At 38.4% G+C, this 25,618-nt stretch overlaps 2 protein-coding genes across 3 annotated transcripts in view; both read left to right on the top strand.

Annotated features, from left to right (window-relative positions):
• Positions 1-832: 832 nt before the first annotated feature.
• LOC128212828 (uncharacterized) lies at positions 833-4,358 on the top strand. Its single transcript, XM_052918172.1, has 4 exons — positions 833-1,005; positions 1,452-1,535; positions 2,057-2,080; positions 3,545-4,358. The coding sequence occupies exons 1-4, from the start codon at positions 939-941 to the stop codon at positions 3,766-3,768; spliced, it is 399 nt and encodes a 132-aa protein (XP_052774132.1). The 5' UTR covers positions 833-938; the 3' UTR covers positions 3,769-4,358.
• An 18,512-nt stretch (positions 4,359-22,870) lies between these two features.
• LOC128213238 (trafficking protein particle complex subunit 13-like) overlaps positions 22,871-25,618 on the top strand; it is a 64,200-nt gene continuing 61,452 nt past the window's right edge. The window contains exon 1 of one of the 2 annotated variants that reach the window (XM_052918801.1): positions 22,871-22,984. In XM_052918801.1, coding sequence (XP_052774761.1) covers positions 22,942-22,984 — 43 coding nt within the window. In that variant the 5' untranslated portion in view covers positions 22,871-22,941. The remainder of the gene's footprint in view (positions 22,985-25,618) is intronic. The other variant, XM_052918803.1, reaches the window with a different exon arrangement.

The raw sequence follows: 25,618 nt of genomic DNA, 5'->3' as shown, positions 1-25,618 counted from the left end.
TCACACTTAATCTTGGTCAATGATAGTCTTTTTTTAATTTTCCTTGGCTATGCACGGTAGAGGTGGGCCAAGACCATGAAGACATCAGTTCCGCAGTACGCTACCTTATATTTTAAATTGACAGATGAGGGTGTAATTGTCTCTGAAGACATCATCTACTCGAACATAAGAAAAGATCTGTAAACAGGAAAATATATCGAATTGTATCGATAAGAATTCAGCACGTATGTACTAGATTTATGTGACAATAAACTTGTTTTCGTACTTAAATCACAATAAACATCTCCTGCACTCTATCACATGTTTATGAACTACATACCCCTTTAATTTGCATGACACTGTGCACGCAATCGATTCCAACAGCGGGCTTATTGGTTTATCTTTCAACCCAAAGTGCAAATAGATGATTAAATCGTAAATTAAAATTAGTAATAAGAGGAATTAACGATGACATCAATAGAGTGTTTACAAGTTCTCGCTGCGTATTCCATTTCGGGTAGATCCCCTATATTGAACTCACATGTACAAGGATTCGGGTAGATCCCCTATATTGAACTCACATGTACAAGGATTGGCAGAATTTGAATTATATTTACGGAAAAGAAAATATTTGTATTACTCACGTTCGTTCGCACTTAAAACTGTTTACATATTAAACTAACGATCAAATATGAACCAAAACGCACGTACAACCTTTGGTCAAAATAGTGATATTTAGCAATGTTCAAACATCCCATAACTCATGACAGCTTCTTAACGCATGTTTACGTTAAGTCTATTGGTATCTATTTTAGGATGGCCTTTAATTCGTGTATATATATATATGACTGTCTACAAGATAAGTGATTAAATGTTTAGATCACGTCGAAAGCAAATTAAAGTTGAATTTGACATTTTCTTTTCTACACGCAAGATAGTATAGAACACTTACATCGGAAATGAAGATCGTATCTGCAACACTGATGGCATGCGTTTTGTTGGCATTAAGTGTGCATTTTGTCAGAGGTATGATTTTGTTCATATAAGTTTCAAGGCGAAATGATTTAAAAACAACAACCGTACAAGCCAAATTGCTAACATTCACATTGGAACTTGTTATAATTCTACACTGGAAATTGTTTTAGTAATAATTCTACACTGGAAATTGTTTTAGTAATAATTCTACACTGGAAATTGTTTTAGTAATAATTCTACACTGCAAATTGTTTCAGAACTAATTCTACACTCGAAATTGTTTTAGTAATAATTCTACACTGCAAATTGTTTCAGAACTAATTCTACACTCGAAATTGTTTTAGTAATAATTCTACACTGGAATTCGTAAGTAATAATTATACACTGAAACTCGTATAAGTAATGATTCCGCACTCGAATTTGTTAAAGCAACGGCCACCCATCTATTTTGCACGGTATTCATCAACAACAGCCTCACATTTTTATGTTTTATTTAGTCAAGGGTGATTCCGAAGAGCAGGTATTGAAAACAACCCAACAACCAGCGAATACATCCAGTGATATTGTGACTGTTGATACAGGTGAGAAAGTTAAGAAAATAAACATGCGTCTTGTTGACTTTTTAAAATAATTTAATGCTGTAGATTATACGGTATTCTTTTAGAAGAATGTTGTTTTGACTAATAACGATTCAGAAAAAAATGTAATCATATATATATTTGCTCTTTAAAAAATACTGTTATCGTTTCCAATGATCGTGTGATCTAAACTTGATTTAGTTTCCTGCAACGTTTTACATGAATAAACATTTTAAGCTGTTCAATTGTTCATTTTGCGCTATTTGAGAACAAGATTTTTCAAAATATAATTCAATTATACATATATATATATATATATATATACAATGATAACACACACTCGCCACTTTGACATGTTATTCCATTTAAGATAAAAGTGTTTGTGGTCCGGTTAAGGGGCACATTGCATTTGATGAAAATTCTAACGATTACGGATTAATCATTTAAACATCATGTTGTTATTTACAAAATAAATATAGCAGATAAACTAATTAAATTTATAAAGTGTATACGTTGTTTTGTAGAGTCAGGAAATGGACCACGCAGTGGTAAGACCATTTATAATTCTAGTACACACTCATAGATAGGTATGTTGAACCTTTTCCTGCAATTAAGCCTTGAATCCGTCATTATCACCGCTAAAGGCTTCAATCTACTACTAACCATTTAAATAAAGGATCATACTATTTTGGTAGTTAATGCAATGCAAGGCTGTTGTTGGATTTCAAAAGTTGTGTAAAAAGGAGATTTGGCGTGAGGCAAACATGGCGTAAATATGTCACCATAATCTTGTTAAAAATCAAATACTTTAATAATATATTACTCATCGACATCTGACCTCGTTAACAATCGATGTATCAATTGTGTCATGTTCTTCCAGTGTTCTATTTGTATCGTGGGATATGATAGTGTAGCCTCACCTTACTTTGAGACGCAATATATTTTGAAAAAACTTTTAAAGTGCATTTTAATTTGCTAAACTTTCCTTTTTGTATCTATTAACCACTGTCAAATCGATTAGAGTAATTTACAAGTATCAAGTTATAGTTTTCTTAAGTAAATCATCTTCTTTCTGTACTTTACATTTCATTATAAATCAATGTTCGTACAGCTTTAAAGTGACACTCTTTCAAAATCAATACATACACATGTAAAACAAACATAGTTTTTGAGTGATACACACTCAAATACTTACTCAGTAATGCTCTTATGCAAAATATTAATTACTATCAACAATATTATAACCGTGTATTTAATAGCTGAACACGCAAACATATTAAATGATTGTTGAAAGCTAAATGATTTACTGCGACCTACTATGGTCTCATAAGGAAGCAAACTAGCAATACCGTGTTTTCATATGTTTTGCACATTTCTTTCAAATTTATTCCTTTTGGTATATTAAAATAATTGTATTAAATTTGTTAAATCTTATTTTTGAGTAATAGTGCAACTTTAAAGAAATGCACAAACCGGTCATAGACTACAGACGGATGATCAAAATTATGGGTGTAGCGAGTCCTCTTAAAATTTTGTCATGGGATAAATTTGAATATAAAACCTTGTCTTTCGAGTTACATTATAAATTAACAAATATAGTAGAATTTTGTCCAGCGAGTTTATATTCAAAAATGAAGAATATCGTCATGCAAGTTAGATTATAACATGTAGAGTTCTGTTCAACGAATATTACATAGAATTTTGTCATGGAATTTTGTCCATTGAGGTATTATTATATATGATAAAATTGAGGTATGTAATAAAATGTAGAATATTGTCCAGCTAGTTATATCTTAAATGAAGATTTTTGTCAAGCGAGTTATAAAATACAATGTAGAAGTTTGTCCAGATAGTTAAATTATAAAATGTAGAATTTGTCCTGCGAGTTATAATATAAAATATATAGATTTGTCGAGCGAGTTATAATATTAATTGTAAAACTTTGTCCAGTGGGGTATTTTATACAAGCAGAATATTGTCCAGTGAGGTATATTATAAAATGAATGTTTCAGAGAAGCAAGTTGACGACTGTGGTCTCGGAAGGCACTGCAGTAATGGTACCTACTGCTGCCACAACGGAGGCTGCTGTCCTCACGGTTGGTCGTGTTGCTCTCTCACACATTGTTGCGCCGGTGCCGCGGGGTTGGCGGGCTCAACACTAGGACACACCATGGTGATACTGTGCTGCATCGCTGGCTACTTTATTGCCAAACAGGACAAACATATACTTATGTAAAAGTACACGTGCTGATTCGTGAATATTAGAAAGACTATAAAACATCAGTTTGGACGAACGGGTGTAGCTTGACGTTCCTGTTGAAGGTGTACTGCGGTTTACAAGTTGTCTGCGATCTACCTCTTTCGGGTGTACATATGCCCACCCATACTCGCATTATTTGAATATTCAAAGAAATCGGAGACCATGTCAGCTTATCAGTTTTGTTCTAAAATTTCTTGGTGATGAGTTTCATAATTAACATGAATGTGACCATTTTTAACCCTTAGGAAAAAAACCCGCATTTTTATGCACATTTAATAGAATAGCAAATGAATAGTAAATATTTTTGTATATATATACATTTAAATTACTTATGTTGGCATTGTTTTGTAAAATTATTTTGCTGATATTTCATTCTCCACATACTTCGATATTACCTATGTTGTAGATACCTTGAATAACTCGCACATCTCATTTTACTTTTAATGCATATATATGTTTCGTCTTTATACTATTTGCTGTTGCTTACATATAATTATGTTTCATGGTTGAGTGATGTCAAGTGTATAATATGTGGTTTGATAATAAAACATCTTAACCATGAATAACATGGCATTTGTTGTTCCCGTGTACATCCCGTTTACCGCAGTGTATATCATTTCTATTCTTACGTGTGTACTAAATCATGACAACACAACACTTGTTTTGCATAATTGTATAGAAGCATTTCCAACGAGGCATTTTGAATATGAGAAAGGAATTTTGAGGTGTAATTATAGGTGGGATTTTCAACTACGTCACTGAATTCTGCTATGTGTACCACGTGATACACATTATCTTGAGAGGTCGTTTGAAATATAATTGTTATATATAATTGAAAACAATGGTCACTTCTAAGAATCCTCAACCGAAAATGATATATCTCATTATCTGTATCGATTTTCATACATCAATACATCATAACAATTGTGACCTTGTTGTTTGGCATCAAAAGGAAAAAATGATTGATAACTAATCGTTAACTTTTCATACTAAGTAGATATCACAAATGTCGACATATGAAGGTATTTCATTAGTTGGTTCTCAATGTTACATGGGTTGGGAGCGTGTCTCATATCGGATGAACATTTTGCAGAAAACACTAATGAAAATACATTTTTCAAGCATTTTCTTCATACTGAACGCCAACATTCAGTGATATTACAATGAACATAAAACAGAATGTCTTAATTGATTGAATTCCTGATTTTGAAATTTAAGTAGTTTCCATTTCAGGGGCACCAAAATTTATTTTTACGCCAGGGCATAATGGCGTATGGCTTAGTAGGCCCCTGATACCAAATTCAATCTTAAGGTACATGACCACGTTCCTCCGAAAAATATGAATGTCGGCCGATTTTAATGAAACTTTGAACAAACAATCGTCAATGACTCTACTTTAACGAGGTATAGGTTCCAGCTGTTTGTATCTTAATTTTAACTCTCCTAATAATTTGTTATACCTCATTTCGTACTGAAAAAAGTGCATTTTACAAACCATGAGCGTGTCCCTTTAACTTTAAATGTATTCAATTGTAAACGTAGTAAAATGAAAAGCCCAGCAGGATGGCTTGCTAAGTGGAGATCTATTTCTGGTTCAATGTCCTGGTGATTGCATGGACTGATTTTAAGACTTACGGGCAAATTTCCTAAGCTAAGTAGAGAAAAGGCTGAACGGAAATAAGATAACACACGCTATTTACTTGAAACACCATCATTAAGAAAAAGATAAATATCTGTACATATTAATAGTAATAATTTGATTTATCCCAGATATATGCTGATATTCAAACATAATAAGGTTATGCGTTTTAAAAAATATAAACGCCATACCGTTAGCTATTGTTTGAGCCTACAATATTCAATTCTTCCTCCACTATTGAACTAAACTAAACATAAACAAAGAAGAAAACATCAGAATATAAATTAAAGAAGAAATTGAAAAGTAAACAGGAAAAATCTAATATTTGGATTTTTTCATTTTTTTGACATTGAGGTTGACCTTGAAGTCATTAATGTTACATCTCATTTTGATGAACATTGTGAGAAAAGTAATATTCATGTGAATATCAACTTTTAGTTATTTTATGCAAATAGCCATATTCGAGCATCTTATTTATGGCAGCCATCTTCGGCGCCATCTTGGCAAGAACCGCCAAGTGGCGAAACTCACCTTTCATAATCTACAGACTTTAACCTTTAGTATGATGTCAACATATTTTGTATAGCAGAGGGGTGCAGTATATTTCCTTATTTTGCACATATTTCAAACTTGAAACCGAAACTATTAGCCTAAATCAACAAGTAGCATGTGCTGTATTTCCTTATTTGCTCGGGGATAATCGGAAAATGCTGACAGAATAACAAAATGAACTGAACTTGCCGCATTCTTAGTACGGTGTTTTTAACAAAATTAGTTTTTTCTACATTTCCTGGCTTTACCACAATGTTTCTGTTTTGCAATTTGAAGGGAGTGTATTTCTCAAAACTGAACGGAACGTATCAACTTAAAAAGTGATGTGACAATTACAATACAAACTATTATTCGTTTTTATTCTTTTTTCATTTCAATATTGAAAGTCATCATTAAGGTATTTTCGAGGTCATGAGATAACCCCATAATAATAACATCAAAATAGAAAATGTGAAAAGGTACTTGGTACTGGTGCGTTAAAGAATACAAGCGTTCTACGACATCGGGCAGTACTGTCTGAATTCGAGCGTACATCGACACTGGGCAGTACCGCCTGAATTGAGCGTACACCTACACAGGTCATTACCCCCTGAATTCGAGCGTACACCGACATGGGACAGTACCACCTGAATTTGAGCGTATACAGGCATTGGGCAATACCACATAAATTCGAACGAACACCGACATGGGGCAGTACCACATGAATTCGAACATACACCGAGATGGGAAAGTACCACCTGAATTCGGGCATACACAGACATGGGGCCGTACTACATGAATTCGCACGTTCATCGACATAAGGAAGTACTACCTGAATTCAAGCGTACACCGACATCGGGCAGTACCAACTGAAATCGAGCGTACACAGACACCGGGCAGTACCACCTGAAATCGAGCGTACACCGACATGGGGCAGTACTAACTGAATTCGAGAGTAAACCGACACGGGACAATAGAACCTGAATCGAGCGTACACCGACATGGGGCAGTACTAACTGAATTCGAGAGTAAACCGACACGGGGCAGTACAACCTGAAATCGAGCGTACACCGACATGGGGCAGTACTAACTGAATTCGAGAGTAAACCGACACGGGACAATACAACCTGAAATCGAGCGTACACCAACATGGGGCAGTACTAACTGAATTCGAGAGTAAACCGACACGGGGCCGTACAACCTGAAATCGAGCGTACACCGACATCTGGCAGTACTAACTGAATTCGAGCGTACACCAACATGGGGCAGTACTAACTGAATTCGAGAGTAAACCGACACGGGGCAGTACCACCTGAAATCGAGCGAACACTGACAGTCATGGGGCAGTACTAACTGAATTCAAGCGTAAACAGACATGGGGCAGTACAACCTGAATTCGAGCGTACACCGAACGAAGCAGTACTACCTGAAATCGAGCGTACACCGATATGGGGCAGTACAACCTGAATTCGAGCTTACACCGACATCGGGCAGTAATACCTGAAATCAAGCGTACACCGCTATGGGGCAGTACAACCTGAATTCGAGCGTACATCGACAGGAGGCAGTACAACCTGAATTCGAGCGTACACCGATATGGGGCAGTACAACCTGAATTCGAGCGTACATCGACAGGAGGCAGTACAACCTGAATTCGAGCGTACACCGATATGGGGCAGTACAACCTGAATTCGAGCGTACATCGACATGGGGCAGTAATACCTGAAATCGAGCGTACACCGATATGGGACAGTACAACCTGAATTCGAGCGTACACCGACATGAGGCAGTACCACATGAATTCAAGAGTAAACCGACACGGGACAGTACAACCAGAAATTGAGCGTACAGCGACATGGGGCAGTACAAACTGAATTCAAGCGTACACCGACAACGGGCAATACTACCTAAAATTGAGTATACACCGATTCGGGGTAGAACCACCTGAATTCGAGCGTACATCGACATGGGGCAGTACTACCTGAATTCGAGCGTACATCTATATGGGGCAGTATCACCCGAATTCGAGCGTACACCGACATCTGGCAGTACTAACTGAATTCGAGCGTACACCGACAACGGGCAGTACTACCTGAAATCGAGCATACACCGACTCGGGGACGAACCACCTGAATTCCATCGTACATCGACATGACACAGCTATATCTGATATTGATTAGCTCTAGGCCAAGTTTGAATATTGGTCATTAGCGGTCAAAAACTAGGTCACAAGGTCAAATTTACTACTCGGGGTAGAACCACCTGAATTCCATCGTACATCGACATGACACAGTTGTATCTGAAATCGAGCGTACACCGATATGGGGCAGTACAACCTGAATTGAGCATACACCGACAAGGGGCAGTACCACCTGAATTCGAGCGTACACAGGCATTGGGCAATACCACATGAATTCGAACGAACACCGACATGGAGCAGAACCACATGAATTCGAACATACACCGAGCTGGGGCAGAACCACCTGAATTCGGGCATACACCGACATGGCGCCGTACTACATGAATTCGCACGTTCATCGACATGGGGAAGTACTACCTGAATTCGAGCATACACCGACACGGGGCATTACTAACTGAATTCGAACATACACCGACATGGGGCAGTACCACATGAATTCGAGCGTACACCGACATGGGGCAGTACTACCTGAAATCGAGCGTACACCGATATGGAGCAGTACAACCAGAATTCGAGCGTACATCGACATGGGACAATACTACCTAAATTCGAGCATACACCGACAACGGGCAGTACCACCTAAATTTGAACGTACACCGACATGGGGCAATACTACCTGAATTCGAGCGTACATCGACATGGTTCAGTACTACCTGAATTCGAGCATACACCGACATGGGGCAGTACCACCTAAATTCGAACGTACACCGACATGGGGCAGTACTACCTGAATTCGAGCGTACATCGACATGGGGCAGTACCACCTAAATTCGAACGTACACCGACATGGGGCAGTACTACCTGAATTCGAACGTACACCGACATGGGGCAGTACCACCTGAATTCGAGCGTACACCCGAATGGGGCAGTACCACCTGAAATCGAGCGTACACAGACATGGGGCAGTACCACCCGAATTCGAGCTTACACCGACATCTGGCAGTTCTAACTGTATTCGAGCGTACACCGACAACGGGCAGTACTACCTGAAATCGAGCATACACCGACTCGGGGTAGAACCACCTGAATTCGAGCGTACATCGACATGGGATAGTTATATCTGAATTCGAGTGTACACCGATATGGGGCAGTACAACCTGAATTGAGCGTACACTGACATGGGGCAGCACCACCTGAATTCGTGCATACACCGACACGGGGCATTACTAACTGAATTCGAACGTAAACCGACATGGGGCAGCACCACCTGAATTCGTGCATACACCGACACGGGGCATTACTAACTGAATTCGAACGTACACCGACATGGGACAGTACCACCTGAATTCGAGCGTACACTGACACGGGGCAGTACTACCTGAAATCGAGCGTACACCGACACGGGGCATTACTTACTGAATTCGAGCGTACACCGGTATGGGGCAGTACCACCTGAATTCGAGCGTACACCGGTATGGGGCAGTTCTGCCTGAATTCGAGCGTACACTGACACGGGGCAGTACTACCTGAAATCGAGCGTACACCGACACGGGACATTATTAACTGAATTCGAACGTACACCGACATGGGGCAGTACTACCTGAAATCGACCATACACCGACACGGGGCATTACTAACTGAATTCGAGCGTACACCGGTATGGGGCAGTACCACCTGAATTCGAGCGTACACCGGTATGGGGCAGTACTGCCTGAATTCGAGCGTACACCGACATGGGGCAGTACCACATGAAATGGAGCGTACAACGACACGGGGCATTACTAACTAAATTCGAGCGTACACTGGTATGGGGCAGTACCAGCTGAAATCGAGCGTACACCGACACGGGGCATTACTAACTGAATTCGAACGTACACCGACATGGGACAGTACCACCTGAATTCGAGCGTACACTGACACGGGGCAGTACTACCTGAAATCGAGCGTACACCGACACGGGGCATTACTTACTGAATTCGAGCGTACACCGGTATGGGGCAGTACCACCTGAATTCGAGCGTACACCGGTATGGGGCAGTTCTGCCTGAATTCGAGCGTACACTGACACGGGGCAGTACTACCTGAAATCGAGCGTACACCGACACGGGACATTATTAACTGAATTCGAACGTACACCGACATGGGGCAGTACTACCTGAAATCGACCATACACCGACACGGGGCATTACTAACTGAATTCGAGCGTACACCGGTATGGGGCAGTACCACCTGAATTCGAGCGTACACCGGTATGGGGCAGTACTGCCTGAATTCGAGCGTACACCGACATGGGGCAGTACCACATGAAATGGAGCGTACACCGACACGGGGCATTACTAACTAAATTCGAGCGTACACTGGTATGGGGCAGTACCAGCTGAAATCGAGCGTACACCGACACGTGGCATTACTAACTGAATTCGAGCGTACACCGGTATGGGGCAGTACAACCTGAATTCGAGCGTACACCGGTATGGGGCAGTACTACCTGAATTCGAGCGTACACCGACATACGGCAGTACTACCTGAAATCGAGCGTACACCGGTATGGGTCAGTACCACATGAATTCGAGCGTACACTGACACGGGGCAGTACTACCTGAATTCGAGCGTACACCGGTATGGGGCAGTACAACCTGAATTCGAGCGTACACCCGAATGGGGCAGTACTACCTGAATTCGAGTGTACATCGATATGGGGCAGTACCACCCGGATTCGAGCGTACACCGACATCTGGCAGTACTAACTGAATTCGAGCGTACACCGACAACGGGCAGTACTACCTGAAATCGAGCATACACCGACTCGGGGAAGAACCACCTGAATTCCATCGTACATCGACATGACACAGTTATATCTGATATTGATTAGCTCTAGGCCAAGTTTGAATATTGGTCATTAGCGGTCAAAAATTAGGTCACAAGGTCAAATTTAAGGAAAATCTTGTTAACAATCTAGAGGTCACATTTATAAATGTTTCTTCATGAAAGTTGGTCAGAATGTTTATATTAATAATCTCTAAGTCAAGTTTGAATCCGGGTCATGTGTGGTCAAAAACTAGGTCATTAGGTCAAATCATAGGAAAAGCTTGTTAGCACTCGAGAGGTCACATTTATGACTGTATGTTCATGAAACTTAGTCAGAATGTTTATATTGATCAGCTCTAGGCCACGTTCGAATCTGGGTCATGTGCGGTCAAAAACTAGGTCACTAGGTCAAATAATAGGAAAAGCATGTTAACACTCTAGAGGCCACATTTATGACCATATATTCATGGAACTTGATCAGAATGTTATTCTTGATGATTTTTATTGGATCAGGTGAGCAATACAGGGCCGTGGGCCCTCTTGTTTAATATGGGTCAACCCTGGTCAAAATCTAGGTCACTAGGTCAATTTTTAGGAAAAATATTTCCACGTTATAAATTCAACATTTTTTTTTTATTTCTTGATGAAACATGGTCAGAATATTTGTCTGCATAATATCTTGCTTATTTTTCATTTCATTCATCCTGGGTCAAATTCTAGGTCATTAGGTCAGATGCAGTGTACAGGAACCGCAATTCTATTTCAGCTTATTACATAGTTAGTGCCCTTTGTTACTTTTTCTTGTCCGGAGCATAACTTGAAAACTATTAGATGGAATTTAATAAAACTTCATACAGTGATAGATCATAATGAGAGGGAATGCAGTGTACAGGAATTGCAATTCGATTTCAGCTAATTACAGAGTTACTGCCTTAGGAGAAAGAATTTCACAGCCATAAAAAATCATTAATTTCTGTCAAATCTTTATGAAACTTGTTGTTTTAAACATTTGTGAATATGGGTCACCTCAGATCAAAAACAAGGCCATTAGGTCAAATCTTAGGAAATATTTCTCGATGATTTTCTATGCTTACCGTTTGGTAATCAATATCAGTCAACAACTAAATTCAAGTGCCATTTTATAAACTCATATCCCAATCATGAATTGCATATCTACCAATAAATTAAAAATATTTGTGTACATGAAATCTTAGATGATAAAGTGTGTCATCTAAGGTCAAAAACTAGGTCTCTGGGACAGATCTTATTGGAAAAGCTTATGTATTTATAAAATGTTCATTTTTCCTCACACAAATGGAAAAGTTTCTGTTGATCAGGTTATTTATATGAATGATATCTCTGATAAGTATAAATATGGGTCTTTTTGGTTAAAAATACTAGGTCATTAGCTCAAATCATAGGTTTGCAAAATTGCATCGTCAAGTAAAAAATTCGGCTTTAATGTGGCGTTGCTGCATTGGCGTCTTGTTTTATTTACAATCAGATTTGTAAAAGGCTGTATTTGTTTAAATTGAATTTTCAATACATGCGAACATGTTTAATGTGTAAATCACTAAATTTTAACATTTTGTACAAAATGTCTGGATTTCAGTGCTTGTGCCCATAGACAGGATCTACTGCCATCTTAAAGACTGCCTGGGAAGCCCTGAGGTTACTGCTATCTCTGGGTGCTATGAAGACTAACATGGCCAGTACCCATGTATGCATGGTACCCTGGAAAATGATGTCTGTGTCTGTGACCCTGTTACACCCAGAGACCATCTAATGAGCTATGTGTATGGGAGATTTCCTTTGGCTAGAAAGGGAAGTGTGGCTGCAATCAAAATTACTGGGGTAAATTGCATATCAAGTTTTTCCATTGATTACTTGTTCACTTTTTATGCCCCCAAAGGTGGGCATATTAAAATCGCACCGTCCGTCCGTCCGTCCGTCCGTCCGGCTCTGTAACTTTCCCTTGTATGGACAGATTTTAAAATAACTTGCCATATGTGTTCCACATACCAAGACGACGTGTGGCGTGCAAAACTCGTGTCCCTACCTCAAAGGTCAAGGTCACACTTAGTGTTTATTCACAATGGAGTGCTGCATATAAGGACATAGAGTATAGGTTGTCGTGTCCGGGCTGTAACTTTCTCTTGTATGGACAGATTTTAAAATAACTTGCCACATGTGTACCACATACCAAGACGACGTGTCGCGTGCAAGACCCATGTCCCTACCTCAAAGGTCAAGGTCACACTTAGTGTTTATTCACAATGGAGTGCTGCATATAAGGACATAGAGTATAGGTTGTCGTGTCCGGGCTGTAACTTTCTCTTGTATGGACAGATTTTAAAATAACTTGCCACATGTGTTCCACATACCAAGACGACGTGTCGCGTGCAAGACCCGTGCCCCTACCTTAAAGGTCAAGGTCACACTTAGTGCTTATTCACAATGGAGAGCTGCATAGAAGGACATAGAGTATAGGTTGTCGTGTCCGGGCTGTAACTTTCTCTTGTATGGACAGATTTTAAAATAACTTGCTACATGTGTTCCACATACCAAGACGACGTGTCGTGTGCAAGACCCGTGTCCCTGCCTCAAAGGTCAAGGTCACACATAGTGTTTATTCACAATGGAGTGCTGCATATAAGGACATAGAGTATAGGTTGTCGTGTCAGGGCTGTTACTTTCCCTTGTATGGACAGATTTTAAAATCACTTGCTACATGTGTTCCACATACAAAGACGACGTGTCGTGTGCAAGACCCATGTCCCTACCTCTAAGGTGAAAGATACACTAAGTGTTTATTCACAAGGGAATTCTGAATATAAGGACATAACAGTGTAGGTTGTCAAGTATGGGTGGTATTTTTTATGTTCAGAGGCAATTTAAAATAACTTGCCATATGTATTTGACACGTAAAGGTAAGATCAACTTTTCATGTACTGATCTTGTTCGTAGGTCAATGTCACATTCGGGGGCATTCGTCACATACTGTGACAGCTCTTGTTAAAATCATATTTGAAACTGAGTAAAAGAAAATTAGGTGTCTTGGTGTTGGTGTATTTAACTCTGTATTTCGGCTATATTTTCTTGACTGGCAACCCTTATTTGTAAGTTTTTTTCAGAATTCCAGCTTTACTGGTTAACAATTCTAATGATAAAATAAGGAGATATTACAACCATTAGTATGTATCTATTCCAGGTTCAAAGGGTGAAATCAAGGGTTGGTCAAGTGTGGGTAAAAGAATGACTCCTACTAGACCCCAAGACTCTAATGACTACAAACTCCTGCCCTGGGACTCTGATTACTACATACACCTGCTCTGGGACCCTGATGACTAACACCTGCACCAGGATTCTAATGAATACAGACACCTGCCAAAGGACCTTAATGACTGTAACACCTGCATTGGGACTCTGATGACATGAAACACCTGCCCCGGCACCCTCATAACTGAATAACTGCCCTGAGACCCTGATGCCCCAGGGCCCCAAGGACTCTGATGATAACAAACACCTACATCGGGACCCTGATTACTACAAACATTTGCCCTTGGACCCTGATTACTATATGTATACAAACACCTGCTCTGGGATTCTGATGACTACAAACACCTGTCCCGGGACACTGATGACTGTAACACCTGAACCAGGAATCTGATGACTACAAACACCTGTCCCGGGACACTGATGACTGTAACACCTGTCCCTTGACTCTGATAGCTGTAACACCTGAACCAGGAATCTGATGACTACAAACACCTGTTCCGGGACTCTGATGACTGTAAACCTGCACCAGGAATCTGATGAATACAAACACCTCTTCCGAGATACTAATGGCTGCAAACACCTGTCCCGGGACACTGATGACTGTAATTGCCTGTCCCGGGACACTGCTGACTGTAACACCTGCACCAGGAATCTGATGACTACAAACACCTCTCCTGGGACACTGATTACTACAAACACCTGTCCTGGGACACTGATGACTGCAAACACCTGTCCCGGGACTTTGATGACTGTAACACCTGCACCAGGAATCTGATGACTACAAACACCTGTCCTGGGACACTGATAACTACAAACACCTGTCCCGGGACACTGACGACTGTAACACCTGCAACAGGAATCTGATGACTTTAAACACCTGTCTCGGGACACTGATGACTACAAACACCTGTCCCGGGACACTGATGACTGTAACACCTGCACAAGAAATCTGATGACTACAAACACCTGTCCCTGGACACTGATGACTATAACACCTTCACCAGGAATCTGATGACTACAAACACTTGTCCCGGGAAACTGTTGACTAACAACTGCACCAGGAATCTGTTGACTGTAAATACCTGTCCCGGGTCACTGACTGCAAACACCTGTCCCAGGACACTGATGACCGCAAACACCTGTCCCGGAACACTGATGACTTCAACTTCTGCACCAGGAATCTGATGACTACAAACACCTGTCCTGGGACACTGATGACTATAACACCTGCACCAGGAATCTGATGACTACAAACACCTGTCCCGGGACACTGATGACTGCAAACACCTGTCCCGGGACACTGATGAATGCAAACACCTGTCCTGGGACACTGATGACTGCAAACACCTGTCCCGGGACACTGATAAATGCAAACACCTGTCCCGGGACACTGATGACTGCAAACACCTGTCCCAGGACCCTGTTGACTACAAACACTTGCCTGAGACACTGTGGACTGCAAACACTTGCACTAGGACTGATGACTCAATACTTAATATTGCAATTCATGTATAGTTGCCTCATTACTGATATACATATCATTTAAACGATCTCAGGTTAAGTGTATGTTTGCATTATTTTTTTATCTCTGATTACCAATTTTTTTTCAAATTTATGGAAATTTTAAAATCTCAAAAATAGTAAAACCTTTTTTTGCATAGTTAACTTAGTTATTAATTTTAATTAAAGATAAATAAAAGTGCTTTCAATAAAGAAACAAGGCGACTGCTTCTGTACAAAAGTTGGCTTTAAATCAGTCAGTATATCGCTGCAACTTGTTCACTTGTTACAGCACTGCAATTGGCTTACTTTTAGTGATTCACTGACTGGAAATATCTTGTTTTATTTCGGTATTTGTACAAAGATTTATATTAATCTTTAAAACAGATAGTCAAATCACTTATTTAACGTAGTACAAGTAGTAACAGTATTATTTTTTAAGAGAGTTAATAGCCTTTCTTTTCGAGACTGTAATAGATCAATCATTTATATTTGCATTGTGTCATTTGAATGTTTCTTGTTTATGCAATGCTAAATGTTGAATAATAAAATGATACAACAAATTGTGTTTGATTACTTCACATAGTGAAATAATGCTGACAATAATCCTTGTGTGTACAACATTGTTGTGGTCTCTGATATGCTCTGCAGGATCTGATAAGCTCCGCCTACCAGCTAGTCGTTAGCGAATAGCTTTCACTGCATTATATTCATGTATTTCAAAAATCATAGTGAGTTGTTGTTAAGCTGTTGTACAGAATAAACCTATTATACAGTTCCCGTCCCGGGTCGAACTTTCTCCTTTACATACACAAGGACCTGTTTCTTAATGTTCTTATTATGCATAGCACAGAACATATATTAACTGAATCATGATCTACCATTTTGAGGACGTAGGCACTGTCACTAAAACTTGGTACGAGGTGAAAATAATACTTTGACTGGGTCCTAGCATACCTCAAATAGGATATGAACGAAAACTGCATTCATTAAACTTGGTATTAGGTGAAAATAACACTTTGAACGGAACTTGGCATAACTCATTTCTGGTAGTATGAAACAAAAACTGGGAATGTAAAAAGTTCATTATAGGAGATAATGTCAGTAATTTATTTGTTGTTGGATAAAATGTGGCTGCTCTGGCAACGAAAGTAATGAAAAATCCATTTTTATGGTTAGTGGACAAATATATGTCTAGAACAAGACGCCAATGCGGCAAAGCCGGAGTTTTTATTTAACAATGCAATTTTGCAAACCTAAGATTGAGCTTGTGACCTTTTTACCCCAGATGACACACTTCATTATCTAAAAGTTCTTGCACACAAATATATTAAAAAAATCATCAAAAATTAAATTTAAATCTAGTACAGGGAAAAAATCGAAACATTTTTCCTAATGACTAAGTTGACTCATATTCACAATAGCCTAAGATACAAGGCAGACACATTTTAGAATAAGTTTCTAGAGCATAGGATTAAAACTTAAAATTTATGACATGAGGGGAAATATTTCCTAAGATTTGGCCTAGTATCCTAGGTTTTGACCTGAGGTGACCATATTCACAAATGTTCAAGACAACATTTAGAGAAATGTTTTGCCAACGTTTCATAGCAATTGGATAAAAACTAAGATTTGGCCTAGTGACCTTCTGACAAAACATAATAACAATTGGATAAACGCTTTTGACGTTATGACATGAATTTGCCATTATTTAACCTAGTTTACTAGATGTGTCCCATATTCACAAATGTACATGACAATATGTAAACAAGTATTCTGACAAAGTTTCATAACAAATGGATAAAAACGTATGGCATGGAATAAAAACTTCCTAAAATTTGACCTAGTTTTTTACCTGAGGTGACTCATATTTACAAATATTCTAGACAACATGTAGCGAAGTATTCTGACACAGTTTCACAACAATTGGATAAAAACCTAATGACTTTATGACCTGAAATAAACAGAAATTCATGAAGGCGAAGACGCATAAGTACGAAGACGATAGTACAAAGGTGAAGAGTCATTCGCCCTTCGCTCCTTTGCGCCTTAGTTCTTTCGCGTCTTCACCTTTCTGTCTTCGCTCGTTCGTATTGTAAGGGCGAAGACACGACAAGTTGAAAATGTTCAAGCCTTTCAATCGTCATTGTCCAAGTAAATGTTTGATACTGTTTAAGTCACTCTTTCCAAAAACAATCTTTTTGCATTTACATGGCGGTACATGTTCAGTTATTATTATTTTACTCATATTTTGTACTCTGATTGTGACAATATACAAATATGTAAGTGTTTTTGGACATTAACTTTTGTCTTGTGTTCTAAGTCTGAGCACAGCCTTTGTTCATTGTTAATAAGGTTAAAACTAAATTGACCTCTGTGAAATCTAGAAGCATACAAGTTTCAATCGAGATGTCCAACGGAGTGTTGCAAATGCAGTCAATAAATACATCAATGGGGCCGATTGTTCAGAACTTTATTTAAGTTAACAATTATTCTAACGTCATTATAGTTAACATTCAAACTTTTATTGCTCTTACAGTTGAATAGACATACTTGTGATACGCAGTATTTCTAACAAGATCATTGACAACTGTTTCAGCTGTACCTAACAACAATGTTGTTAGTCAGGTTGTTAACTTTAACACAGCTCTGAGCAAACAGTCCCATATTCATCAATTTTTGTCAATAATTATCAATAATTGCAAAGTAAACATCATCAAACTACACATTCTTTCAAAATGACGTTTCAACAGTTTACCAAGGAATGCCGTTAGGGCCATCGCCTGTGAATGGGTTGATTTAAAGTACGATGATGAAAACGCGAACTCACGAAGCTACAGTAGCGCGAAAACATCATGTTTTAATATAATAGCTATATCTCTGTGTTGTTTTATCTGATAACATTGAGTAATCGATTAAGCGTGCAAAGTGGTGATAGGCCTTTCTTTTATGCTAAATGCAAGAAACTGACCACGCTTACGTCAGGTGATGTCATTCGATGAGGGATGGGACACGCAACAAATACGTTAACACATGCAGTGTTGGTTCGAGCCTGGACGGGTAATCCCAGTTCTCGTGCACAGAGGAAAAAACGTGGACGGCAGGGAGTCTGTCACGTGGTCTGAGATAAAGTTGTTTGTCTGTTCAAAGCAACGGTATCCATTCAATATTCTATGTGATTCACTATTAAATATAAATTCACACAATTTAAGACTTATCGCTTTTCGAAATTGTAAGTGTTTTTAATTACTATTTCTACCAATTTAGCTATAATGAAAAATTTTACTCAAGGAATGATATAATTTTAAATAAAATTATTTCAGATATTGTTTCCAAAAGTCGAATAAATAATACAAGTCGCAATCATATACGAACAACAGCAAATTTTTAAGTTCTTTTTTTCTCGACGCCCAATTTAGGTCTTTGTATTCTAAAACGTTTACAATTAATGACCATTTATATTTAGAACTATGGCTTGATATTTTAAGCAGTCAGCGGTGCACAGTTATGTCACGCGTCATCTTCATTTATTTGTGTCCACGAAACAACGTTATACTCTGTGAAAGTTCTATATATATCACACTGCAAATGTACATTTTAAGGTTGACTTTCATGATACAACGTTAATCATTAATCCTGTGATTTCAACAACTAAAGCATTTGGAAATGAATACATCAATCATCTGTAAGGTTTCACGAGTTACCGTTACGTTATAAACAGGAGGGTACACGTATTCCGAATCTGCAACGGTTTAAGTGAGGTTTTGTATCTGAGCTGCGGGATGGCGGCGATATGGTGAACAAATAGGATTTTCGGACAATCATTCTTTTTCAATGCAGTCAATTTTACATTTTTTCTCCATCCACGCTCACCAATATGTGACGTATATACAGATGCAAGCAAATGCTTACACTTTAAATAACAGGAATTATTCGTCCATTAACATTCTTAAAGTATGTAAACGGCATGTGTTATGCCACCCTTATATGTGCATTCTGCACATACAGATCTGATTGTGCCCAAATGAAACTTGGTCATTATCACTTTTTTCCATGTGTATTGCATTCAGGGTGTCCGTTTAACTGGCTGGGCGGCCCTTGTAAGTGTAAAACACACAATTATATTAAGCAAACGTATGTGCTGCCATGAAATCAACTTATAAGGAGAGTACGTTATGAAAAAATCTGTGTATTGTAATGCATTGCAAAAAAGGTATTGTGAATCTAATTATTTACTACGGTAGTTGGCGCTCTCCTTGTTTGCTTAGTGCCAGAGACAAGGAAAAAAGTACATGGGAACTATTTCAAATGTTTGCGTCTCCCCGAGTAGGAAAACAAAATAAATAGAGTCTGTATGCATACTTGGGCGTCAGACACCAGCATTGTTACCTGTGCCATTTATGTACCACAAAGAGCAATCACATTCCGTGAACGACGGTTTTTGCATGCGTACTGCATACGTATTCCGGTCTCTATTAATAGCAACATGACCGAACCATTCAAAAGTAGGGCTCAAAACACCAGGTTTTTGTTGTTTACAAAACTGAAATGCACTTGTTGAGAAAAAGGTTTTGGTAAATTCAAGACGTAGCACTAACTAACACTTGCTGCAATTTGTGTCAATGAGACTAACGGTGTTTATGAGAAAACGAGCGATTTCCGAAAATTTTATGACGTAATAAATGCTTCTTCACCTTGCATTTGAAATCGTCCAAATCCTTTGTATATGTTCTTTTTATAGAAGAGAATGTGTGTTTGTCTTTATTATATGTCACCGAAAGCTCCGTGTGTACAGATAGCTCTGTGGTTAAGCTTGCCGGACCAGAGATGTACCTGCTGATTCTGTGTAAGTTCAAACCCTCTGAACAACACCATTTTTTTCGTATACTTTTTCTGTCTTATTTATGTTTGATTGTATTTGTTGACATATTTTTGTAGTTATTTAGCCTAAGTAAGTTCAAAAAGACGTCCACACAAACAAGACCCCTCATATGCGTGTGTGGGAAATGTACACCATCGGCAAGGCCAACGCAACAGTTTCGACTCAGAAATATGACGTGACGTCTCCGCCATTTTGTTGGCAGGATTTTCGTTTATCTACAGGATGTGAACAGCATATGCCCCATAAGGTGACAATGTACGGACCATGTTGCATCATATCGAAAGACATCCATGTTCTGGTGCAGCAAAAAAAACAAATCTCTGAGATATTTATGTTTTTTTCTCTCTCTGAGTGTAGATATTGGTCATTTGACATGCTTTGCAGGCAGATGGAATGGTGTTCGTCTCCTTGAGTAGGAAGACAAGATCTGCAGAGTTTGCATGCATACTTAAGCCAAAAGTTTAGATAGTCTCCGTAAATGTTTTATATTAAGCATTCTTTCTTACGATGATTTATGCTAAGTTTCAGCATGTTACAATATGGACATTTGGTCCCAATGTATGTTCATGGATGCAAGCAAATGCTTATTTAACATTTAAAAAACAACAACATACATTTACACGGCTAACCGGATAGTTTGCCAAAAACTGTTAGCTTCCTTTAATCTTCAAGCACATCATTCTATGTAATAACTCCTGTTAAGCTTATGTTTCTGTTTAATACAATGCATATACGCAAACACGAGCTTTTAATTGTGCTCATTTTAATACCAGTACCTTATTTTGCAATGATAGAAAGCTTTAGGCGGCAAAACTGTTTAATAGTTATAGGAGACTTTGACTTGGGATGGGATAAACTGTTGGATATGTCAAGGTGTCATGAAGCTCAAAGCAAGCATCCTTGTACAAAGTCAAAATTCGCAGACGCTCAACCCTTATATCGAACATGACTCTGCACTAATTTACACATTAGCCTTACTGTAAGGAGTGTGTTATGATCCATGTCGGTTTGTATGAGCTTATAGAACAGACACTCGTGCAAAACGCGGTATAAAGCTTCCATCCAGAATAAAGATGTTGAAAGACAGTTGAATAGTGTTCACGGGTGTATCATAACGTAGCGCAAAGAATGAAAGTATTCAAAACTGTACCTGAAACCACCATATTATTATTGCATCGACGTACACTGACTGTTTAAAAAACTTTCAAAGAGAGAGAGTTATGGTCCGGTAGTTGTTGGTATCATAATTACGCTAATTACTATATGCAGAGTAGTGATTGCGCGTGTCTTCTTGCTTACCGGGATATCTGACATTCCTGGCATAAATGTAAACGTATGCACTAACACAGGAGTGGTAGTTTGTCTTGCATAGATAAGCTGTCCATATGGAACACCGGCATTACTGCCTGTCTTTCTCTTAGGAAACGCTTGCATATCTTGCACTCCCTGTGACATGTGGGTCAGGGTTCGTGATAGCTAAAGAACTTCAGCGATCACGTTATATATTACCTTTTGGGACGTGTTTAATGTGTAGTAAACATAAGAAAATAAGCATCAACATTAAAGTTATTGAAGCCAGAACTAGGTTCGTACGTGATACGTGATCCTTCCAATTATCGTCAACATCACGAGATTATGACCGAATATAAGGATGTTCCTAAAAAATACAGTTTTCCAGAATCTATCCGGTAAAGTCTCTGGTTTACGGTCTAGGTTGTGGTCCACATGTCGTAGCAGGATAGCCATTCCTCTATATGTATCTTCTCTGCACAAGAAGGAATTTACGTTGGCCATTTTTGTATTGGCTGTTTTGTGGCTTGGGTCTCTTGGCCAACTTTTAATCTATATATTTTTAAAAGCTGAAATTATTACTTTAAAAAAAGCACACACAAACGCACACACGAATGCACACAGACACGCATGCACGTATTAAACGTACCGCACAAAACTACACATATCTCGTCATATGTTAAGCACATTATGAGTGCAAAGTATTTTTGATCTGAATACTTTCATAACTTCATATAAAAAAATCCAATAAAGTGCTTTAAAAAACTGTTGAGGTGAATTTTCGAGAACTTTATTAGAACTGGCCCAAGCACTGGCCCAAATTTCTCCCCAAAGATCCTTAGCATAATAGATTTAAGTATTTCATTTTTAATAAGCCGAAATGCATATTTAGATTTAATTTTGAAAAATGAAAAATGGTTGATTGTGATTACCATAAAGATAAGATAAGGTGTATCTGGCCGCGCAACTATAGGAACTTTTTTATAGGTATAATGTTATATACTTTGAATACATATTGAATAAAAAAATCAGTTTAGAGTAGCCGTGCTCGATAACGTTTGGGCCTTTCGCATTTTCAAGATGGAGGGCAACAGAGAAAAGGAACATTTACTGGCGTTAAAAGGTAAACATGTGCTTTAATTAGATTATTTGGATACAGTATTACACTCTTAAGAAATAATACCATTTTATTCCTTCCATATGGTATTACTTTCATTTGATGTCGGTACGCAATATCCAGTGTTTTGCGTAGGTACATTTATTACCGGATAGCTCGCTTTTCGGATATGACCATATATTAAAGGGCAAAGTACTCCCAATCGGATGTCGTGGTCTTGAGGTAACATACTTGACTATCAATCCAGGGGTCGCATGTTCGATCCCCCGTCGCACCACTAAAAAAAACTAATTGTCTTCCGGGAGGGATGTTAAATGGGGGTCCTGTGTGACAGTGCTATACACTGGTGCACGTTAAAGAACCAGGGTAGCTCTAACCAGGGTTACATTCTGTCTGTGCACATTGCTATAAAAACCTAAAATGACTAACAATCTTAACGGAGCACTCGCCGAATGGGCAAGGCCCGAGTTAGTCTAAAATAATAGACGTGTTAAACTCGATTCTTCCAATCCCTAACGTCTAAACGGGAATGTGCAAAAAACAGGAGTGTTTTAAAAATATTGAAATTGTTTTTAGTAAAGTATTTTATGGTTGAAATTCATCATAAAGAGTTATATTCATATTTTACCATGTAAGTGAAATGTTATTTTGCACTAAACAAACATTTAATGCATTAAAACAAGTTGTTTACCTTTCCAATAAAACGAAAGTTGACTGACACAGACAACAATTATACGAAGGGGAACAACTTGATAAAATCGTAATAACTCAGCCTCCTCCGACAAAGCTTCGAGATAGACCTGGTTATACAATCGTAACAACTCGGCCATGGCCGAAATGTTCAGAGCGATTTAAAATTGTGCCCTGAAGCCTTGCAGGTGCCCTTCATGTATATATCGTTATGTTTTGACAGAATGAAATGAAGAAAAGCCGTCAAACTCATAATTATAAGTTGGATATTTATTTTTTGTGTACGGAACTAATATAAAATAACATTATCTGGTAATATTTCTTGTTTTTATGTTTTTTTATAGACGGCACGCTATATGCTTTAACCCGGAATCCTGATCGGAACAACTACCCACTTTTGATACTAAACAATTTGTACGTGAAGGATTTGCCATATCAAAAATCTAAAAAAAAATCCGTCAACGTTATTTGGATTAGGCCCGAGTGCGAGTATAAATAAGCTTACACACCCACCCTAATCGGATGTTATTATTCTAAGTTACATATGCTTGATTATGATGTCTGCAAAGTAAAACTTTAAAGCCAGATATCATACTTATGTCATATTGTTTAATTAATAAATGGCTCAAATACTGAGGAAACTGTCAGAAAGTGTTTAGACTGTTTTTCAAATCAATATTTTATGCAGAACGGGGAAAAACAGCAGGCTTGTTTCATAAGAACTTCTTATTGGTATTCTATGTTGTATGTTTGTAGATGAACAGTTGTCCCCTTAATAACTTCAAAAGCCTTTGTCTAATCTTCAATGAATTTGGTTAGAATGTGTATTGGCATATAATATCTTAAAGTTAGATAACCAGCCATTATTGCACAAGTCACTGAAGTGTTATCATCCTTTAATTATAGAAATTACCTAAAATTGGTCTTGTCTGCTCAAAAACCTTAGAAGCCTTTGTCCAATCACCGCCGCATTTGGTTGATAACCAGCCATATCCCTGTTATCATACTAGAGTTATTGTCCTTTAATTGTTGAAATAACCTCAATTTGGTCTTGTCAATTACTTTTGAAACCTTTGTCTAATCAAATTTAATCAGAATGTGTATGGGCAAAATATCTAGGATTGATAACCAGCCATATCTCTCTAGTAACTTAAGAGTAATTGCCTTTTTAGCTCGACTATTTGAAGAATAGGTGTGCTATACTACTTGCCCCAGCGTGGGCGTCCGGTTAAAGTTTTAGGGCAAGTTGGGATTTTCACTTATAAGTCCAATACCCTTCCTTCAATTGACTAAATACTTCACACGGTTGTTCAGGGCCATCACATGATGAGGTTAGATAACTCCATATTATTCTTTACACAGATTATGGCCCCTGATTGACTATGGAACTTAGGTTAAAGTTTTAGGGCAGGTTGGGATATTTATTAATAACTTCTATACCCTTTGTTCAATTGACTTAATACTTCACACAGTTGTTCAGGACCATCACACAATGAGGTTACATAACTCAATATTATCCTAAATACAAGTTATGACCCCTGATTGACTTAGGTTAAAGTTTTAGGGCAGGTTAAAGTTTTAGGGCAAGTTGTGATTTTCGCTTAAAACTCCAATACCATTCATTCAATTGACTTAATACTTCACACAGATGTTCAGAGCCATGACATAATGAGGTTAGATAACTCCATATTATCTTTTATACAAATTATGGCCCCTGATTGACTATGGAACTTAGGATAAAGTTTTAGGGCAGGTTGGGATATTTATTTATAAATACTTCTATACCCTTCATTCGATTGACTTAATACTTCACACAATTGTTCAGGACCATCACCCAATGAGGTTACATAACTCCATATCCTTAATACAAGTTATGGCCCCTGATTAACTTAGGTTAAAGTTTTAGGCAAGTAAAAGTTAAGGGCAAGTTGGGATTTTAATAAAAAAAAC

The sequence above is a fragment of the Mya arenaria genome, chromosome 13 (assembly GCF_026914265.1).
Source record: "Mya arenaria isolate MELC-2E11 chromosome 13, ASM2691426v1".
Taxonomy (NCBI): Eukaryota; Metazoa; Mollusca; class Bivalvia; order Myida; family Myidae; genus Mya; species Mya arenaria.
Note: the sequence above shows the minus strand (reverse complement) of the source record. Positions and strands in the feature narration are given on the sequence as shown.

Bases quoted from the DNA above. Each gene is read 5' to 3' on its own strand.
- LOC128212828 (XM_052918172.1), top strand. From the start codon at position 939: ATGAAGATCGTATCTGCAACACTGATGGCATGCGTTTTGTTGGCATTA. The intron at 1,006-1,451 runs GTATGATTTTGT...TGTTTTATTTAG, and splicing joins AAGTGTGCATTTTGTCAGAG to TCAAGGGTGATTCCGAAGAG. The intron at 2,081-3,544 runs GTAAGACCATTT...TGAATGTTTCAG, and splicing joins AGGAAATGGACCACGCAGTG to AGAAGCAAGTTGACGACTGT.